The sequence below is a fragment of the Oncorhynchus keta genome, chromosome 16 (assembly GCF_023373465.1).
Source record: "Oncorhynchus keta strain PuntledgeMale-10-30-2019 chromosome 16, Oket_V2, whole genome shotgun sequence".
NCBI lineage: Eukaryota > Metazoa > Chordata > Actinopteri > Salmoniformes > Salmonidae > Oncorhynchus > Oncorhynchus keta.
The window spans coordinates 13221917-13237338 of NC_068436.1; the positions used below are offsets into that span (position 1 = coordinate 13221917).

Sequence of the window (15422 nt, forward strand, 5' to 3'; positions counted from 1 at the left end):
GACCAGAGTGTCCAGGATGTGGACGTTACCTGGAAGGGTGTGTTGATGCTGGTGACCAGAGTGTTCAGGATGTGGATATTACCTGGAAGGGTGTGTTGATGCGGCTGACCAGCGTGTCCAGGATGTGGACATTACCTGGAAGGGTGTGTTGATGCGGCTGACTAGAGTGTCCAGGATGTGGGCGTTACCTGGAAGGGTGTGTTGATGCGGCTGACCAGCGTGTCCAGGATGTGGACGTTCTCGTGGCGGTGGAGGAGGATGAAGGAGAGGAAGGTCTGCAGCAGGATCGGCTCTGACACTGACCGCACGAATAGGTCCAGATAGGCCGTGGTAGTCATCACCTCCTCCAGGGTCAGCTTGAGAGAAACACACAACCATCAGTAGGCTGGATATAAATACGCTGCATCCTTCCATCCAATCTTCCTGGAAGTAGTGACTGGTCTGACATTGATCTGGAATGGTGGACGTAATACTGTGAGATCCATGCTGTGTTTATACTGACCTTGTGGAGGGCCGGTGCCAACACAGGCACCAGAAAGCCATTGTAGATGTAGCTGACCAGCTGGTCCCTGATGCTGGGGTGAGCCACCTGAATGACTGCATTGCAGAACTCCAGTGAGTTGAGGAACTGGACCAGGGTGGGCATCTGTAGCCAGTCCTCTCTGTGGAGGCAGTGCCACTCCTCACCGGGCACCTCCAGTTTGGTGGGCAGAGACGAGTAGAGACCGCTCAGCCCCGTGGCCAGCACCTAGAGGAGGGGGAGAGAGGAGAGAGACACATCTAGTGGAACCCCTTCAAGTAGGCTATTGCTTACTTACACCATATAAACTGTACACTGTGGTCTGGTATCACGCGACCATGTTGCTGGGAATAACTAGGATCTAATATTATTATGTGTTTCCTTTCATCTTTGCATGAGTTTCCTTTTGTGCATGTGAAAGATAACTATCCATGACTTTGCACAAAGGGCTTAAATGCATTGGCAGGATGGAGCGATGCCTCTAAACCAGGGAACTGAATGGGCCTCTGTTCTGACTTCCTGGTACAGGTATATCCCTGTCTCTCCATTGGCTTATCCAGGCAGTAGGAAGCTAGGCAGGTAATCCTGTGACAAAGAGGTATTGTAGCCTACTCCTGCTGTGCAGTTACGTCAAATACTGTTACATAACTGGTTATTGTCCATGCAGCCTGTACAGTCTCTCCACGGTACAGGTGAGATTGAAACACATTCTGTTGACACTGTTTCAGCACTGCCAAGCTAGATAGTCAGTCCACAACAGCTTAACTGAAGTGTTTGATAGTGAAGATACTAGTCGCAACAGGACAAGCGTTCTGTGGGGGATACTGTACAAACATTCAGAAGGGCAGACAGGTGCATTGAGGATTACACTTTAGAGAGTTATAGCTAATGGTTTACAGTATAGATTAAATATGAGCATTGAGCAACAAACATTAATTATTAGTGGGGAAGTGTGTGGCACAAATTACTTTTATGCATTTATGTGTTCACTCTGGCTTCACTCTTAGTGGTGTTTATGGCGCAGATATAAATTATGTTTTCCCCTTCCATGCTTTGAGCTGTACTGTATGTTATAAATCTACCAAGTCGCTTCTCTTCATGGTCTCACATCCAAACGACTAGTGTGTGAATCTATGCATGTGATAGGTCAGCTTCTTTGAGAGCTTAATGGACAAGAAGCTTCATCCCCCTTCCCCCTCCTTCAAAGCTGAAAGCGAGTGGAGAAAGGCAGCATTACTAAAATGACCTCTAGTTGATTTACCTCTGGGTGATTTTTTAAAACCTTTATTTAACTAGGCAAGTCCGTTTAGAACAAATTCTTAATTACAATGACGGCCTACCGGGGAACAGTGGGTTAACTGCCTTGTTCAGAGGCAGAACGACAGATTTTTACCTTGTCAGCTCGGGGATTCGATCCAGCAACCTTTTGGTTACTGGCCCAACGCTCTAACCACTAGGTTACCTGCTGATTTACCTCTAGGTGATTTACCTGTTGCCCGGCTTAATCAATAACAATGGGCATTGACATATGGCTGTGTGATTTAGGGCAGCAGGGTAGCCTAGTGGTTAGAGCGTTGGACTAGTAACTGGAAGGTTACAGGCAGTGAACCCACTGTTCCTAGGCAGTGATTGAAAATAAGAATTTGTTCTTAACTGACTTGCCTAGTTAAATAAAGGTAAAATAAATAAAGAGTTACCATCCAAGAGCAAGTGATTTCCCTGGTGAGCTAATGCATCAAGATGGTGGCATGGTTTGATAATTATTCTAATCAACAACACAGGTCAAAGTTACTACATCAGTCTAGTGCAAATCGATTAATATAAATTATAATCATCATGGACTTAAGTGTTCATCCATTTTTTAAATAGTTTACAATTTAAATATACAGTCTGAGATGTGTATAAATTATTTTTTACAGCTGGGCTGAGTTTAGCCTTTTAATAACATGGGTGTGTTGCTTGTTACATTATCAAAAGCATATGAATACCTCACGTTTAACATACAACAGCGCCACTCTCCCTCGACCTGCTTCATTATGCATATGTCTCAGCCTCCAGTATTTATGCTGCAGTAGTTTGTGTCGGGGGGCTAGGGTTAGTTTGTTATATCTGGAGTACTTCTCCTGTCCTATTCGGTGTCCTGTGTGAATCTAAGTGTGCGTTCTCTAATTCTCTCCTTCTCTCTTTCTTTCTCTCTCTCGGAGGACCTGAGCCCTAGGACCATGCCCCAGGACTACCTGACATGATGACTCCTTGCTGTCCCCAGTCCACCTGGCTGTGCTGCTGCTCCAGTTTCAACTGTTCTGCCTTATTATTATTCGACCATGCCGGTCATTTATGAACATTTGAACATCTTGGCCATGTTTTGTTATAATCTCCACCCGGCACAGCCAAAAGAGGACTGGCCACCCCACATAGCCTGGTTCCTCTCTAGGTTTCTAGGTTTTGGCCTTTCTAGGGAGTTTTTCCTAGCCACCGTGCTTCTACACCTGCATTGCTTGCTGTTTGGGGTTTTAGGCTGGGTTTCTGTACAGCACTTTGAGATATCAGCTGATGTACGAAGGGCTATATAAATACATTTGATTTGATTTGCATACAGTAGGCTAAGCATATTTGGGCTATGAATATCATACGCCTATCAAGGGACAAAGAGAGGTCAGGGATATTAACTTGTTTGGTAGTTGGTACAATGAGTTAATAGTACATTGAGTCAAGGGCAGAACAATCATCCATATGACATGTATACAGAGGAGATAGAGAGAGGAGAGAGAGGGGGAGGACAAAGTCTAAACAAAGAGAACAAGAGAACAGCAAAGGGACAGTGATACCTAAGAAACAGAAATACAGAGCCATAAAACGAGAGTCACAAATCACAGACAGAACGTGAAAGAGACCAAAAGGAGCAAGACAACAGTATCATAAAGACAGACACCTCTCCTCACCGGACAAAAGTAGGTGTTCTCTGCGATGTGCTGGGCCACGCGCTGGTTCTCTGCAGACAGTGACATGATGAGGAGCAGGGCGTCCCGGGCCTGCTGGCCCACCAGGCCCTCCCGGTGGATGAAGGGGATCAGCAGGGAGAAGATCAGGAAGTTGGCCGCCCCCTGGTCCTCGCTGTAATAATAATCACCATAATAATTGATGAGATTTCTAGAGAGATTTTGCAGTATCTCAAAGCGCTTTACATTGTAAGGCAAGAAGCTCACCTGGTATGGAAGAAGAGCTCCAGAACAGACTGGTCCTTGGCCAGGACACAGCACAGTTGGTTGAGTAATGACACCAGCTCAGCCTCCACCTCCGGGCCAGCTGTCCCCGAGCACGACGACAGGAGCATCATTAAGGGTCGTAACACAGGTTTGTGGTGCAGTAAGGGCTGCCGCGCCTGGCCCACAATCATCTCGTACATCTTAGAAGAAGGAGATGACTTTATTGTCAGTTGTTACTGAGATGTGTCTTTTTCCTTAATCCCAATCCCCCCCGAGACACCCTCCTCACCCTCTGCCAGATATCCCTGTCAGACCAGGGATTCAACCCCCCCCCAACCCTCCAGTTACCGACCACCATCTCTAACCTCTACACCTACCTTGAGTTGCTCTAGTTTCATATCATCAGTAAACTGTCGTCTCAGGCTCCACAGGAAGAGCCTCTCCATGACGTTCTCCATCACCACAAACTCCAGGATGGGTCCCATGGCTCCCGCCTGGCCGGCGTCCTCCTCCATGAGCAGGAACAGCATGTGTTCCACGTAGTTCTGCACCGCGCTGGCCTCGTCCCCCGGGATGGGCCCGCCGAAACGCATGGGGCCGCCGCTGGAGAGGCCGATGACACCAAGGGCAGCCATGTTGCTGCTGGTGTTGCTGCGGAGAGGATCATGCTTCTCCAGGATCTTTACCACCTGAAGGGACAACGGGGAAGGTACAGGGTTATGTCCATAGAAATGAATATAGTACCTGTATATCTGTGATAATATCACCTTCATTTTACAAGGAAGAAGATCAAATAAGATGAGATAGTTCTCGCAGTGAACTGAATATTGTCTTTGGTCAACTTGAAGTTTATTCGATAACCTCGATAGACCAAGGTTAAATAAATCAACTAGCAATAGAGACACAAAGCTATTACAGTATGCCATTGCTACTGTCATCGTAACAGTTGAAATCAAATTAGCAAGTTATTTCATCGCATGTACACCATAAGACAAACTCTCTCAGACTCTGCCAAAGTGCTTACAATGATGTTCAGGATAAATTAGATTGACTGAAACATGTTGGTTTGTTATGTTGGTAATATTCTCTCGGGAGGACTCATAAGTGACAGTTAATAATCGTCATCGGACAGCCTGCTGCTGCCTTTATTGATCTAGATGAACACAACAGTCTCTATTACAAGAGTAAGAATTGAGAGAGAATACAACTCAAGTCCTACGGGAAATAAATCGGGGAAAGCTGATGCATCGTTTGTGATTTTACGAAGATTACATTTGTCTGAGTCATGTCAATATAATATCTTAAGCACAGGCAGTTACAATTGTGTATAAATTGGGTTTGTGATATTCCAAACCCACTGTTGCCTGCGGAATTCTGTACTGAAATGTAAATGGACAACCATAAATCAAGCGACGTCGCATTTATTTGACAGTGAACCATAAACAAAATGAACACTGACAGTGACAGTGACATGCACATAATATAAATATATTGATGGTAAATCAGCTTGATATGAAAGTGTATAAGGCTGTTTTGTCCTCTATATGTACAGTGGGGCAAAGAATTATTTAGTCAGCCACCAATTGTGCAAGTTCTACCACTTAAAAAGATGACAGAGACCTGTAATTTTCATCATAGGTACACTTCCACTATGACAGTCAAAACGAGAAAAAAAAATCCAGAAAATCACACTGTAGGATTTTTAGTGAATTTATTTGCAAATTATGGTGGAAAATAAGTATTTGGTCAAGAACAAAAGTTAATCTCAATACTTTGTTATATACCCTTTGTTGGCAATGACAGAGGTCAACACGGACTTTCAACTCCCTCCAAAGATTTTCTATGGGGTTGAGATCTGGAGACTCAAAATCTCACGATACATGGCCCCATTCATTCTTTCCTTTACACGGATCAGTCGTCCTGGTCCCTTTACATATAAACAGCCCCAAAGCATGATGTTTCCACCCCATGCTTCACGGTAGGTATGGTGTTCTTTGGATGCAACTCAGCATTCTTTGTCCTCCAAACACGACGAGTTGAGTTTTTACCAAAAAGTTATATTTTGGTTTCATCTGACCATATGACATTCTCCCAATCTTCTTCTGGATCATCCAAATGCTCTCTAGCAAACTTCAGACGGGCCTGGACATATACTGGCTTAAGCAGGGGGACACGTCTGGCACTACAGGATTTGAGTTCCTGGCGGCGTAGTGTGTTACTGATGGTAGGCTTTGTTACTTTGGTCCCAGCTCTCTGCAGGTCATTCACTAGGTCCCCCCGTGTGGTTCTGGGATTTTTGCTCACCGTTCTTGTGATCATTTTGACCCCACGGGGTGAGATCTTGCGTGGAGCCCCAGATCGAGGGAGATTATCAGTGGTCTTGTATGTCTTCCATTTCCTAATAATTGCTCCCACAGTTGATTTCTTCAAACCAAGCTGCCTACCTATTGCAGATTCAGTCTTCCCAGCCTGGTGCAGGTCTACAATTTTATTTCTGATGTCCTTTGACAGCTCTTTGGTCTTGGCCATAGTGAAGGTTGGAGTGTGACTGTTTGAGGTTGTGGACAGGTGTCTTTTATACTGATAACAAGTTCAAACAGGTGCCATTAATACAGGTAACGAGTGGAGGACAGAGGAGCCTCTTAAAGAAGAAGTTACAGGTCTGTGAGAGCCAGAAATCTTGCTTGTTTGTAGGAGACCAAATACTTATTTTCCACCATAATTTGCAAATAAATTAATTTAAAAATCCTACAATAGTTGAAGTGTACCTATGATGAAAATTACAGGCCTCTCTCATCTTTTTAAGTGGGAGAACTTGCACAATTGGTGGCTGACTAAATACTTGTTTGCCCCACTGTATGTGGCTTAGTGTGCAGTAGGATCCCCCTACATAAGCCTCACTAATGAATACAGGACTGTGTTCAGTAGGCCACAATGCATGAAAAAAGTGATGTTGCCTGGGAAAAACAACAATGTGTATTCTCATTGGACAGGTTCAGGTAGTACCTCCCTGTTTCACTAAGTTTCAAAACATTCCTTAAATGAACACAACACAGACATGGGAGGAACCATTCATAGAGCCACAACAATGAGCTCACTGTCCCCACCAGGCCCTGCTACCATGGCGATGGGAAGTCCACTGAGAGCAGAGCAGAGGGAGAGCCAGACTGGCTGACTGGGACAGAGCTCCCAGGTGACTGATTGATCCAGGCATGATAGCGTGATAACCGCACAGGGTGAGTGAAGAGAGGGAAGGAAGAGGAGTAGAGATGGGTGTCATATTAAAGTTGCCACTTCCTTCACTCATGTCTGTCTACAATCCTGTCGGGTATTTCTGGTGTAACAAATAGCTTTGAGGACATAGCTAGGTAGCACAGTAGGACTATAGATGATCAAGTGGCCTTTTATAACCACTGACTGGACTGACTAGTAATACATGGAGGTGGAGGCATGGAGCTGTCAGGATAATGGATAACATGTACTGGTACATAGAGATAAATCAATATAGTTCCCTTTGTGTACTGGTATCTGTATAGAACCATAGTGAGATGAAACAAACTGTTGCCCAGAACATATTATCCTGTCCTGGGCAACCCACTACACTGAGTGAATAACATCCAGCTCTCTCAGACATCCTAACAAAAGGACAGTGATTTCACAGGGGTCTGGAGAGGGAGAGATAAGGCTGAAGCCATTGACTGTCAATGAAAGTCTACTTATTTTTCTGAAATGTCAACAATGTTCCTCAATACAGGGTCCCGGGGGGTGCCTACTTAGAATTCCTGGAAAAGCCCAGCCCGCTAAGACCCAAACTCAATAGCACTCCTATCACGCTATTAATTAGCCAAAATGTAGCAATTAAGACTCAGCTGGAGCCGTATTGTAGTGCCAACCTGCCTGCAGAGGGTCCAAGACCTAGAAATGTCCTACATTTCAGAATATGATTCTGTTGAAACCCTTAACAGTGCACTTCACAGACCTAACATTTATATTATCCCATAGAGCGGCGCACATTTGGCCCAACGTCGTCCTGGTTAGGGTTTGGCCGGGGTAGGCCGTAATTGTAAATAAGAATTTGTTCTTAACTGACTTGCCTAGTTAAATAACAGGTTAAGAATAAATCAAAAATGCTGAGAATGATACACAAAAATGAAACAGATTGAACATAATTTCAGGCTGTTCTACGTCCAGCAACCTGAGCTCCAACCCCATTTGACAGTAAATTATGTTTGTGTTTCCAGGCCTTACTATATTCTATTCTCTGTAGCTGAGAGGAGTGGAGACTCCTGCAAACTCCCTCCCACTGGGCTGAATAGAGAAGGGAGGAGCCAGTAGACAGTCATTATTTCAGTTACCACAATGAGGTCTGGGGCTGAGAGGGTTCACGTTCAAGGGCGGGATTGTAGGAGTTTAGGTTGTAGGATTTAGGAAATGTTTGTGTTATAGGTTCTGCGGTGGGGTTTGGAGTTATGGTTCCAATTATAAGAGTTTGTGGAAGAGCTTCTGGGTTAAAGTGATTGGGCTACAATGATATGCATTTAGTGTTCTGAGGGTTTGAGTTCGGGTCCGGGTTCTACGAGATTGAACTGTACAAGTTAAATGAGGGTTTTGAGCTGAAGTTATATCTAAGGTTACATACAGAGTAGTGGTTTTGTTTACCTGTGCCCAGTGGTTCTTGAACACGATCATGCAGGTCTCTGGGTCCACCCCTTTCAGGACCAGGGCCTCCCCCTGTCTGCCATCCCTGTTTCCGTTGGCAACCATGGAGGCCATCATCATGGTGACCAGATCTCGTGTGGGTTAAACCATTACGCAGGACGGAGAGGGGTAGAGGGGGAGAGTCCTCACTGGAGACCGGCTGAGACTACTTGCACAGGGGGGTGAGGGAATACTGGGCATCTGCAGAACACAGAAAACATCATGTCATCATCCTGTACATGCAGATGGAGAATCAGTAGTTTGTCATTGTTCAAACCTATAACAATACATACTATGGCATACTGTAGGAGTAGCTGACAGATTAAGACTACTGTTAGCACAGGACAGATTAAAGACTACTGTAGCCATAGGACAGATTCAGGGTGACATTCACAGCAGCTAGGCATGCGAGAGAAAAGAGAGGGAAAACAGTGACAGGGCAGAGGAAGAGAGCGAGCAAGAGAGGGAGACACTCAGCCGGTGGCACAACCCATGTCCTCTATTCCTCAACTCGACAAGTGCCTGCCAAAAATACTTACCAAGGGAAAAGTGGTGATGGCTTTGTAATAATATAAGCCATTTAGCAGACGTTTTTTTCCAAAGCGACGTACAGTCGTGCTCGCACACATTTGTAAGTATGGGCGGGCCCGGGAATTGAACCCACTATGCTGGAGTTGCAAGCTCCATGCTCTAGCAACTGAACTACAGAGGACCACAGAGTTACAGACGTAACGCCTCGCTAGTACGCTACAATGCACAGTGAATTCCATAAGGTCCCAGTGACACCACTCATCACCCACTCACTCATCTTGTGACACCAGAAGAGATTATGATGCATGACAATAGAGTGTGTATTACCAGCTAGTGGGCCCGCAAGAACTAATAAAACACTATTCTTTCCATGAATGGTCTGGAACTGTTTTGGTATGTAAAATATGTCGACTTTGTCTGTAGCCTAAAGTTATGTTGATTCTGTTGGTTCTAGCTCTGTCCAGAAGCGCCTGTGAAAATATGTGTCCCTCACATATCTAGAGAGTGAGGTCAGGTGTTCGTTTCTCACACTGCTCGTCAGTCGGGAACCAAAATAATGATTAAAAGTACTAAAAAGAACTTGTCTGTCAAGACACTGCAGAACTGTTCCAGCCTTAGAGTTTAACTGCTACACACTTAGACCTGTATCCCCACAGATTGAAATAAAACACAAATACATTCTCTATGCTTATACCAGCACCGATGGGCTTTGCAATGCACAGAGGCATTGCTAACTTAATTATGTTACTGTGACAGTCAGATAACAATAGGTGCAAGCCAGGGTTATTTGTTGCTTCCCTTGTAAAGGAGGTGATTGTACAGGAAAGAGGACCATTGCTGCAAACAAAAGCTTGGCTATCTGCTAACATGGTGTAGTGCAACAGGCCATCCCCCTCCCCGCCCGCCCCAGTCCCTGCTCAGGTCAGTTATAAATAGGACTATAACTCAGGACGGAGGATATTTGGCTTCTACTATCTTCCTAGAATCCCATGTTTCCGTTCCTCCGGGGACAGTGAATGGAGACTATGGCGGTTCTGAGAATCAGATGATTTTCATTCCAGGAGTCTAGGAGTCTAGTGCTATGTGATGTCATTGGTCAAGTGCCCACATCGGATGGGCGTAATTCTGAGAACAACTGATGTTCAACAGATTATATCCATGCCAACAGATCACACTTTGAAGACTTGATAACAGACAATTGGGACTGACTAGACAGTACATAAAAAAACTGGGCTACCGACTCAATCTGACAAAAATGCAAACAAACGCACAATACCTAGTTAGCCGTTGCTAGGTACTAGCATATAATCAACCAGGTCAGTAAACAACATTTTAGGACAATGTCTTCTATTGAAGACATCTGCTTCATACAGTGTACAATAACAACACATGAATTGCAGCCATGCACTGCAGGAGTTCAACTGTAACCCTCCTGCTGGAAGCAGAAGCAGCTGCAGACCGTCAGACCACAATGACCAATTAGAGATCAGAAAGGCTGCCCCTCAAACGGCCTCTCAACCAATCACGGCCAAATCAAACTTTTTTGTGAATGGTTTCGACCCACTTGAAGAGGAGAGACTCAACAACCAAACCACAGAGCTTGGCACAACAGAGAGACACTAAAACACTCATGCTAAAGCTAAACACATCTGTTTTTAGTTAACACAGGGAACGTGCCTTATAGGAATGCATGAGGCGGGGTCACCCAGGACAGAAATTGCTGAAATTCCTACCTCTGTTCTACCATGGTTGCTCGTCTTGTATCGACAATACAGAATGTCCCCTCTTTACATCCATACACACCCAGTCCTGTGGAGATAGAGAGAGAGGGAAGTCTAACTTTGACACACCAGAGGAGGTTTGAGAGCAGCACTGCCAGACAGTGTGACTGAGTGGAGTTCCTGGTAATGTGGTACGGAGCAGTGGAATGACTGGAGACTAGAGCTATGTGAGGAAGTGACTGGACAATGTGAGTAAGAGGCTCAGAACACCACTGACTGTAGAGAGAGAGGGGGAGTAACATATGAGAGAGAGAGAGAGAGAGAGAGAGAGAGAGAGAGAGAGAGAGAGAGAGAGCAATCCAACAACCCCCGCCACATCCACACACACTACACAAGCATGGAGACAACAGTGCCAAACTAACATCTTCTGAAAGAACATAATAAATGTCATCATCATTTGTTGAATAATCATGCTACTGTTCACTCCAATTAGAGTTGTGATATAATTGTGATATAATTGGCGTCTCTGGTCAACCATGAGCCCCCTCTCCTCCTGACACTGTCACACTGAGGCACCATGGGAAACCTGTCACAACATATTACAGCGCGCAGAAAGACTTTACTTCTACGATGTAACCACTGACCACACTCTTAGAGGGAGGCCAGATCACGGAAGTACACACACGTCAAATAAAACATAAGCTAAAACATTCTAGGCATTCTCGAGCCCACCGACAACCATACAAAATGCACTGCTTACCAGTCATATCCAAGTTGACTTACTCTGTAGCAACAACTCTGAAATGTTTCCCTGAAGATCATATCGGCATGATAGTGTGCGTGTGCGTGTGCGTGTGCGTGTGTGTGTGTGTGTGTGTCAGCCCCCCACCCAGCCATAAAACACCCATTCCGCTGCCCAGACTGTGGCTGTAGTGCCTCCAGGGACCTGCTCCACCCATGGAGGGTAAGGTGGGGTCCAGGTCTAGCTGGATCAAAGCAAACAGAGAGGAGAGGGGAGGGGAGAGGAGGTGTGCTCTAAAGGAATCCACACCTCCATTCACCTTCACACCCTCGACTAGAGGTCGACCGATTAATCGGAATGGCCGATTAATTAGGGCCGATTTCAAGTTTTCATAACAATCGGAAATCTGTATTTTTGGACGCCGATTTTGCCGCCTTTTTAAAGTCAGTTAATTAAGAACACATAATTATTTTCAATGACGACCTAGGAACGGTGGGTTAACTGCCTTGTTAACTAGTCCAATGCTCTAACCACCTGTCTCTCATTGCACTCCACGAGGAGCCTGCCTGTTACGTGAATGCAGTAAAGCAAGGTAAGTTGCTAGCTAGCATTAAACTTATCTAATAAAAAACAATCAATCAATCATAATCACTAGGTAACTACACATGGTTGATGATATTACTAGTTTATCTAGCATGTCCTGTGTTGCATATAATCGATGCAACGCAGGGGGATGATTTAACAAAAGCGCATTTGCGAAAAAAGCACAATCGTTGCACTAACCATAAACATCAATGCCTTTCTTAAAATCAATACACGGAAGTATATATTTTTAAACCTGCATATTTAGCTAAAAGAAATCCAGGTTAGCAGGCAATATTAACCAGGTGAAATTGTGTCACTTCTCTTGCGTTCATTGCACGCAGTCAGTGTATATGCAAACGTTTGGGCCGCCTGGCTCGTTGTGTACTAATTTGCCAGAATTTTACGTAATTATGACATAACATTGAAGGTTGTACAATGTAACAGGAATATTTAGACTTAGGGATGCCATCAGTTAGATAAAATAGAGCAATTGATAGAGCAGTCTGACTGACGTGTGTTTTGCCAGCAGCTGTTCGTAAACACAGCACTGTTTATGACTTCAAGCCTATCAACTCCCGAGATTAGGCTGGTGTAACCGATGTGAAATGGCTAGCTAGTTAGCGGGGTGCGTGCTAATAGCGTTTCAAACGTCACTCGCTCTGAGACTTGGAGTAGTTATTCCCCTTGCCCAAGGGCCGTGGCTTTTGTGGAGCGATGGGTAACGCTGCTTCGAGTGTGGCTGTTGTCGATGTGTTCCTGGTTCGAGCCCAGGTAGGGGCGAGGAGAGGGACGGAAGCTATACTGTTTCACTGGCAATACTAAAGTGCCTATAAGAACATCCAATAGTCAAAGGTTAATGAAAAACATATGGTATAGAGAGAAATAGTCCTATAAATACTATATTATCTACAACCTAAAACCTCTTACCTTGGAATATTGAGATATTATTACAGTCCTCTTCTTAGTGTTCCAGCCAGATGCATGACCCCCAATTATAGGGTAGAGAGAGACAGTAGTAGCAGTCTGTTGGGTTCCTCCAGTTGGCTGCGTCTCTGCTCGGTCTTAATGCCACAGACAGACACATTACCTCACCAGAGTCTGTGTCCTCAACCTCATGGGGTCAAAACAGGCCTGGTGGTAGATTAGCGTTGTACTTTTATAGTGGTTAACTTACCTAACCTGGACTCAGACAGCAATGCACTGGCAACTACTGTGTCCTAGAATAAAATAGAAGATTATGTTTGCATCTTGGCCATCTTGGTTTCTTCTTAATATGGTTGGAGTATGACTGAGTGCCTTTTAAAATTCACCACTGGGCTAATATGTCCCTGTATAGCTCAGTACTGTCTGTAGTTTAACACTCCTGCATATTATATCCAGGCTGCATCACAACCGGCTGTCGTTCAGAGTCCCATAGGGTGGCGCACAATTGACCCAGCATTGTCCGGGTTTGGCCGGTGTAGGCCATCATTGCAAATTGTTCTTAACTGCCTAGTTACATAAACGGTTCCATTTAAAAAATGTATATCCTCCCAGTCCCAGTACATTAAGAGGTAACTCTACAGTGTGCCACGCTCGAAAATAGAGTCAGTCAGTGATGAGCAATGTTGACCTCTTTAACCCATCCTAAATTTGTTTTTCATTCCTGTTATAGGAAGCTACTTTTTTGTATTAAATTATGCTGGGATTGACACTGAATCATTCTAAAAACCAATTATAATTCCAGGAAATTAGGGGTAAAAAATGTATGACTACAGACTCCACACTGCACACCAGTTGCCGAAAACACCAACAACTAGTAACTAATCTGAGACACTGGAGACAGAAATGTAGCTACTAACTGCATAGTGCACTGCATTTGGAAGACATATTGGAGGATACTACTGTATTGCCTGGAGAGGAGATGCTCCACTTGCTCAAAATAGAGCCCAGCAACATACTGTCAAGCCTGAAATAGGGCACCACTTCTATAAAGAGGAGCAGCAAGGAAATGGGGCACCACTTCTATAAAGAGCAGCACCAGGGAGATGGGCCACCACTTCTATAAAGAGCAGCACCAGGGAGATGGGCCACCACTTCTATAAAGAGGAACACCAGGGAGATGGGCCACCACTTCTATAAAGAGCAGCACCAGGGAGATGGGCCACCACTTCTATAAAGAGCAGCACCAGGGAGATGGGCAACCACTTCTATAAAGAGCAGCACCAGGGAGATTGGCAACCACTTCTATAAAGAGCAGCACCAGGGAGATGGGCAACCACTTCTATAAAGAGCAGCACCTGGGAGATGGGCAACCACTTCTATAAAGAGCAGCACCAGGGAGATGGGCCACCACTTCTATAAAGAGCAGCACCAAGGAGATGGGGCACCTCTTCTATAAAGAGCAGCACCAGGGAGATGGGGCACCACTTCTATAAAGAGCAGCACCAAGGAGATGGGGCACCACTTCTATAAAGAGCAGCACCAAGGAGATGGGGCACCACTTCTATAAAGAGCAGCACCAGGGAGATGGGGCACCACTTCTATAAAGAGCAGCACCAGGGAGATGGTGCTTTGCTTTCACACAATGAATGTAGTCATCTTTATTATTTTCGATGCCTGTGTAATCAACTCAATTTATAATGTTTCTGGGAGAGCATGTGACCCAGAAAAGTGTGTGTGTCTGTATGTTTGTGCGTGCCTCTTTGCCAGGGGGGTCTAAAACCCAATCTCTCCTGCACACAACCCTGCATGCCTCTCCACTCAGTTTCACAGTCATTATCCAATTATACCAATCAGGTAATTATGTTAATGTGTTGCTTACACGTCTCCATAGCCCCAAACGCCAGAGACTGGATAAATAGATAAGCTCTGAAGAAGTCATCATCTCCCTTTGAAAACAGGAGTGTTGACTAAGGACCCCTGTTGCGAACCTCAGCCAGACACACACACACACACACACACACACACACACACACACACACACACACACACACACACACACACACACACACACACACACACACACACACACACACACACACACACTTTGGAGGCACTTGAACTGAGTTGAAAAGGGAAGAGGCATGCTGCTTTAAGCAGGGAGTGCTGTAAACATTCAGGCGTTTTTTTCTGTTTTGGAGCGAGTCGGTGACTAATCTGGATCAATAATGAATCAATAGTCTCATTGATCATGAGGACGTATGTGGTAACACACTACTTGTGGCTCATTTATTCCAAAAGGAGGTGAAATGGAACAGACCTCCTGCTGTGATCGGGCACAGTGAAGAACCCCTGTTGGGATCAGAGACCTGAGTCACTGATGAAAGATTACAATGTAGCCTAGATGGTGATGAAACTGAATGATGACAACTGCAAGGGATGATGAGGATCTCATTCTGTCATTATCCTTCTCCATCCCCACTCTCACAAGTGCAAAG

General features: G+C 45.0%; 1 protein-coding gene across 6 annotated transcripts in view; it reads right to left on the reverse strand.

Annotated features, from left to right (window-relative positions):
- The window catches only part of LOC118371740 (FHF complex subunit HOOK interacting protein 1A-like), a 49857-nt gene that overhangs the window by 15932 nt on the left and 18503 nt on the right, over positions 1-15422 (reverse strand). For 2 of the 6 annotated variants that reach the window (XM_052464710.1, XM_052464706.1), the window contains exons 2-8: positions 10689-10764; positions 8386-8625; positions 4104-4415; positions 3727-3926; positions 3463-3634; positions 503-748; positions 189-356 (exon numbers count right to left, since the gene is read on the reverse strand). In XM_052464710.1, coding sequence (XP_052320670.1) covers positions 189-356; positions 503-748; positions 3463-3634; positions 3727-3926; positions 4104-4415; positions 8386-8505 — 1218 coding nt within the window. In that variant the 5' untranslated portion in view covers positions 8506-8625; positions 10689-10764. Of the gene's footprint in view, positions 1-188; positions 357-502; positions 749-3462; positions 3635-3726; positions 3927-4103; positions 4416-8385; positions 8626-10688; positions 10765-12930; positions 13135-13177; positions 13221-15422 lie in introns of all 6 variants that reach the window. The other 4 variants (XM_052464711.1, XM_052464707.1, XM_052464709.1 and 1 more) reach the window with 3 other exon arrangements.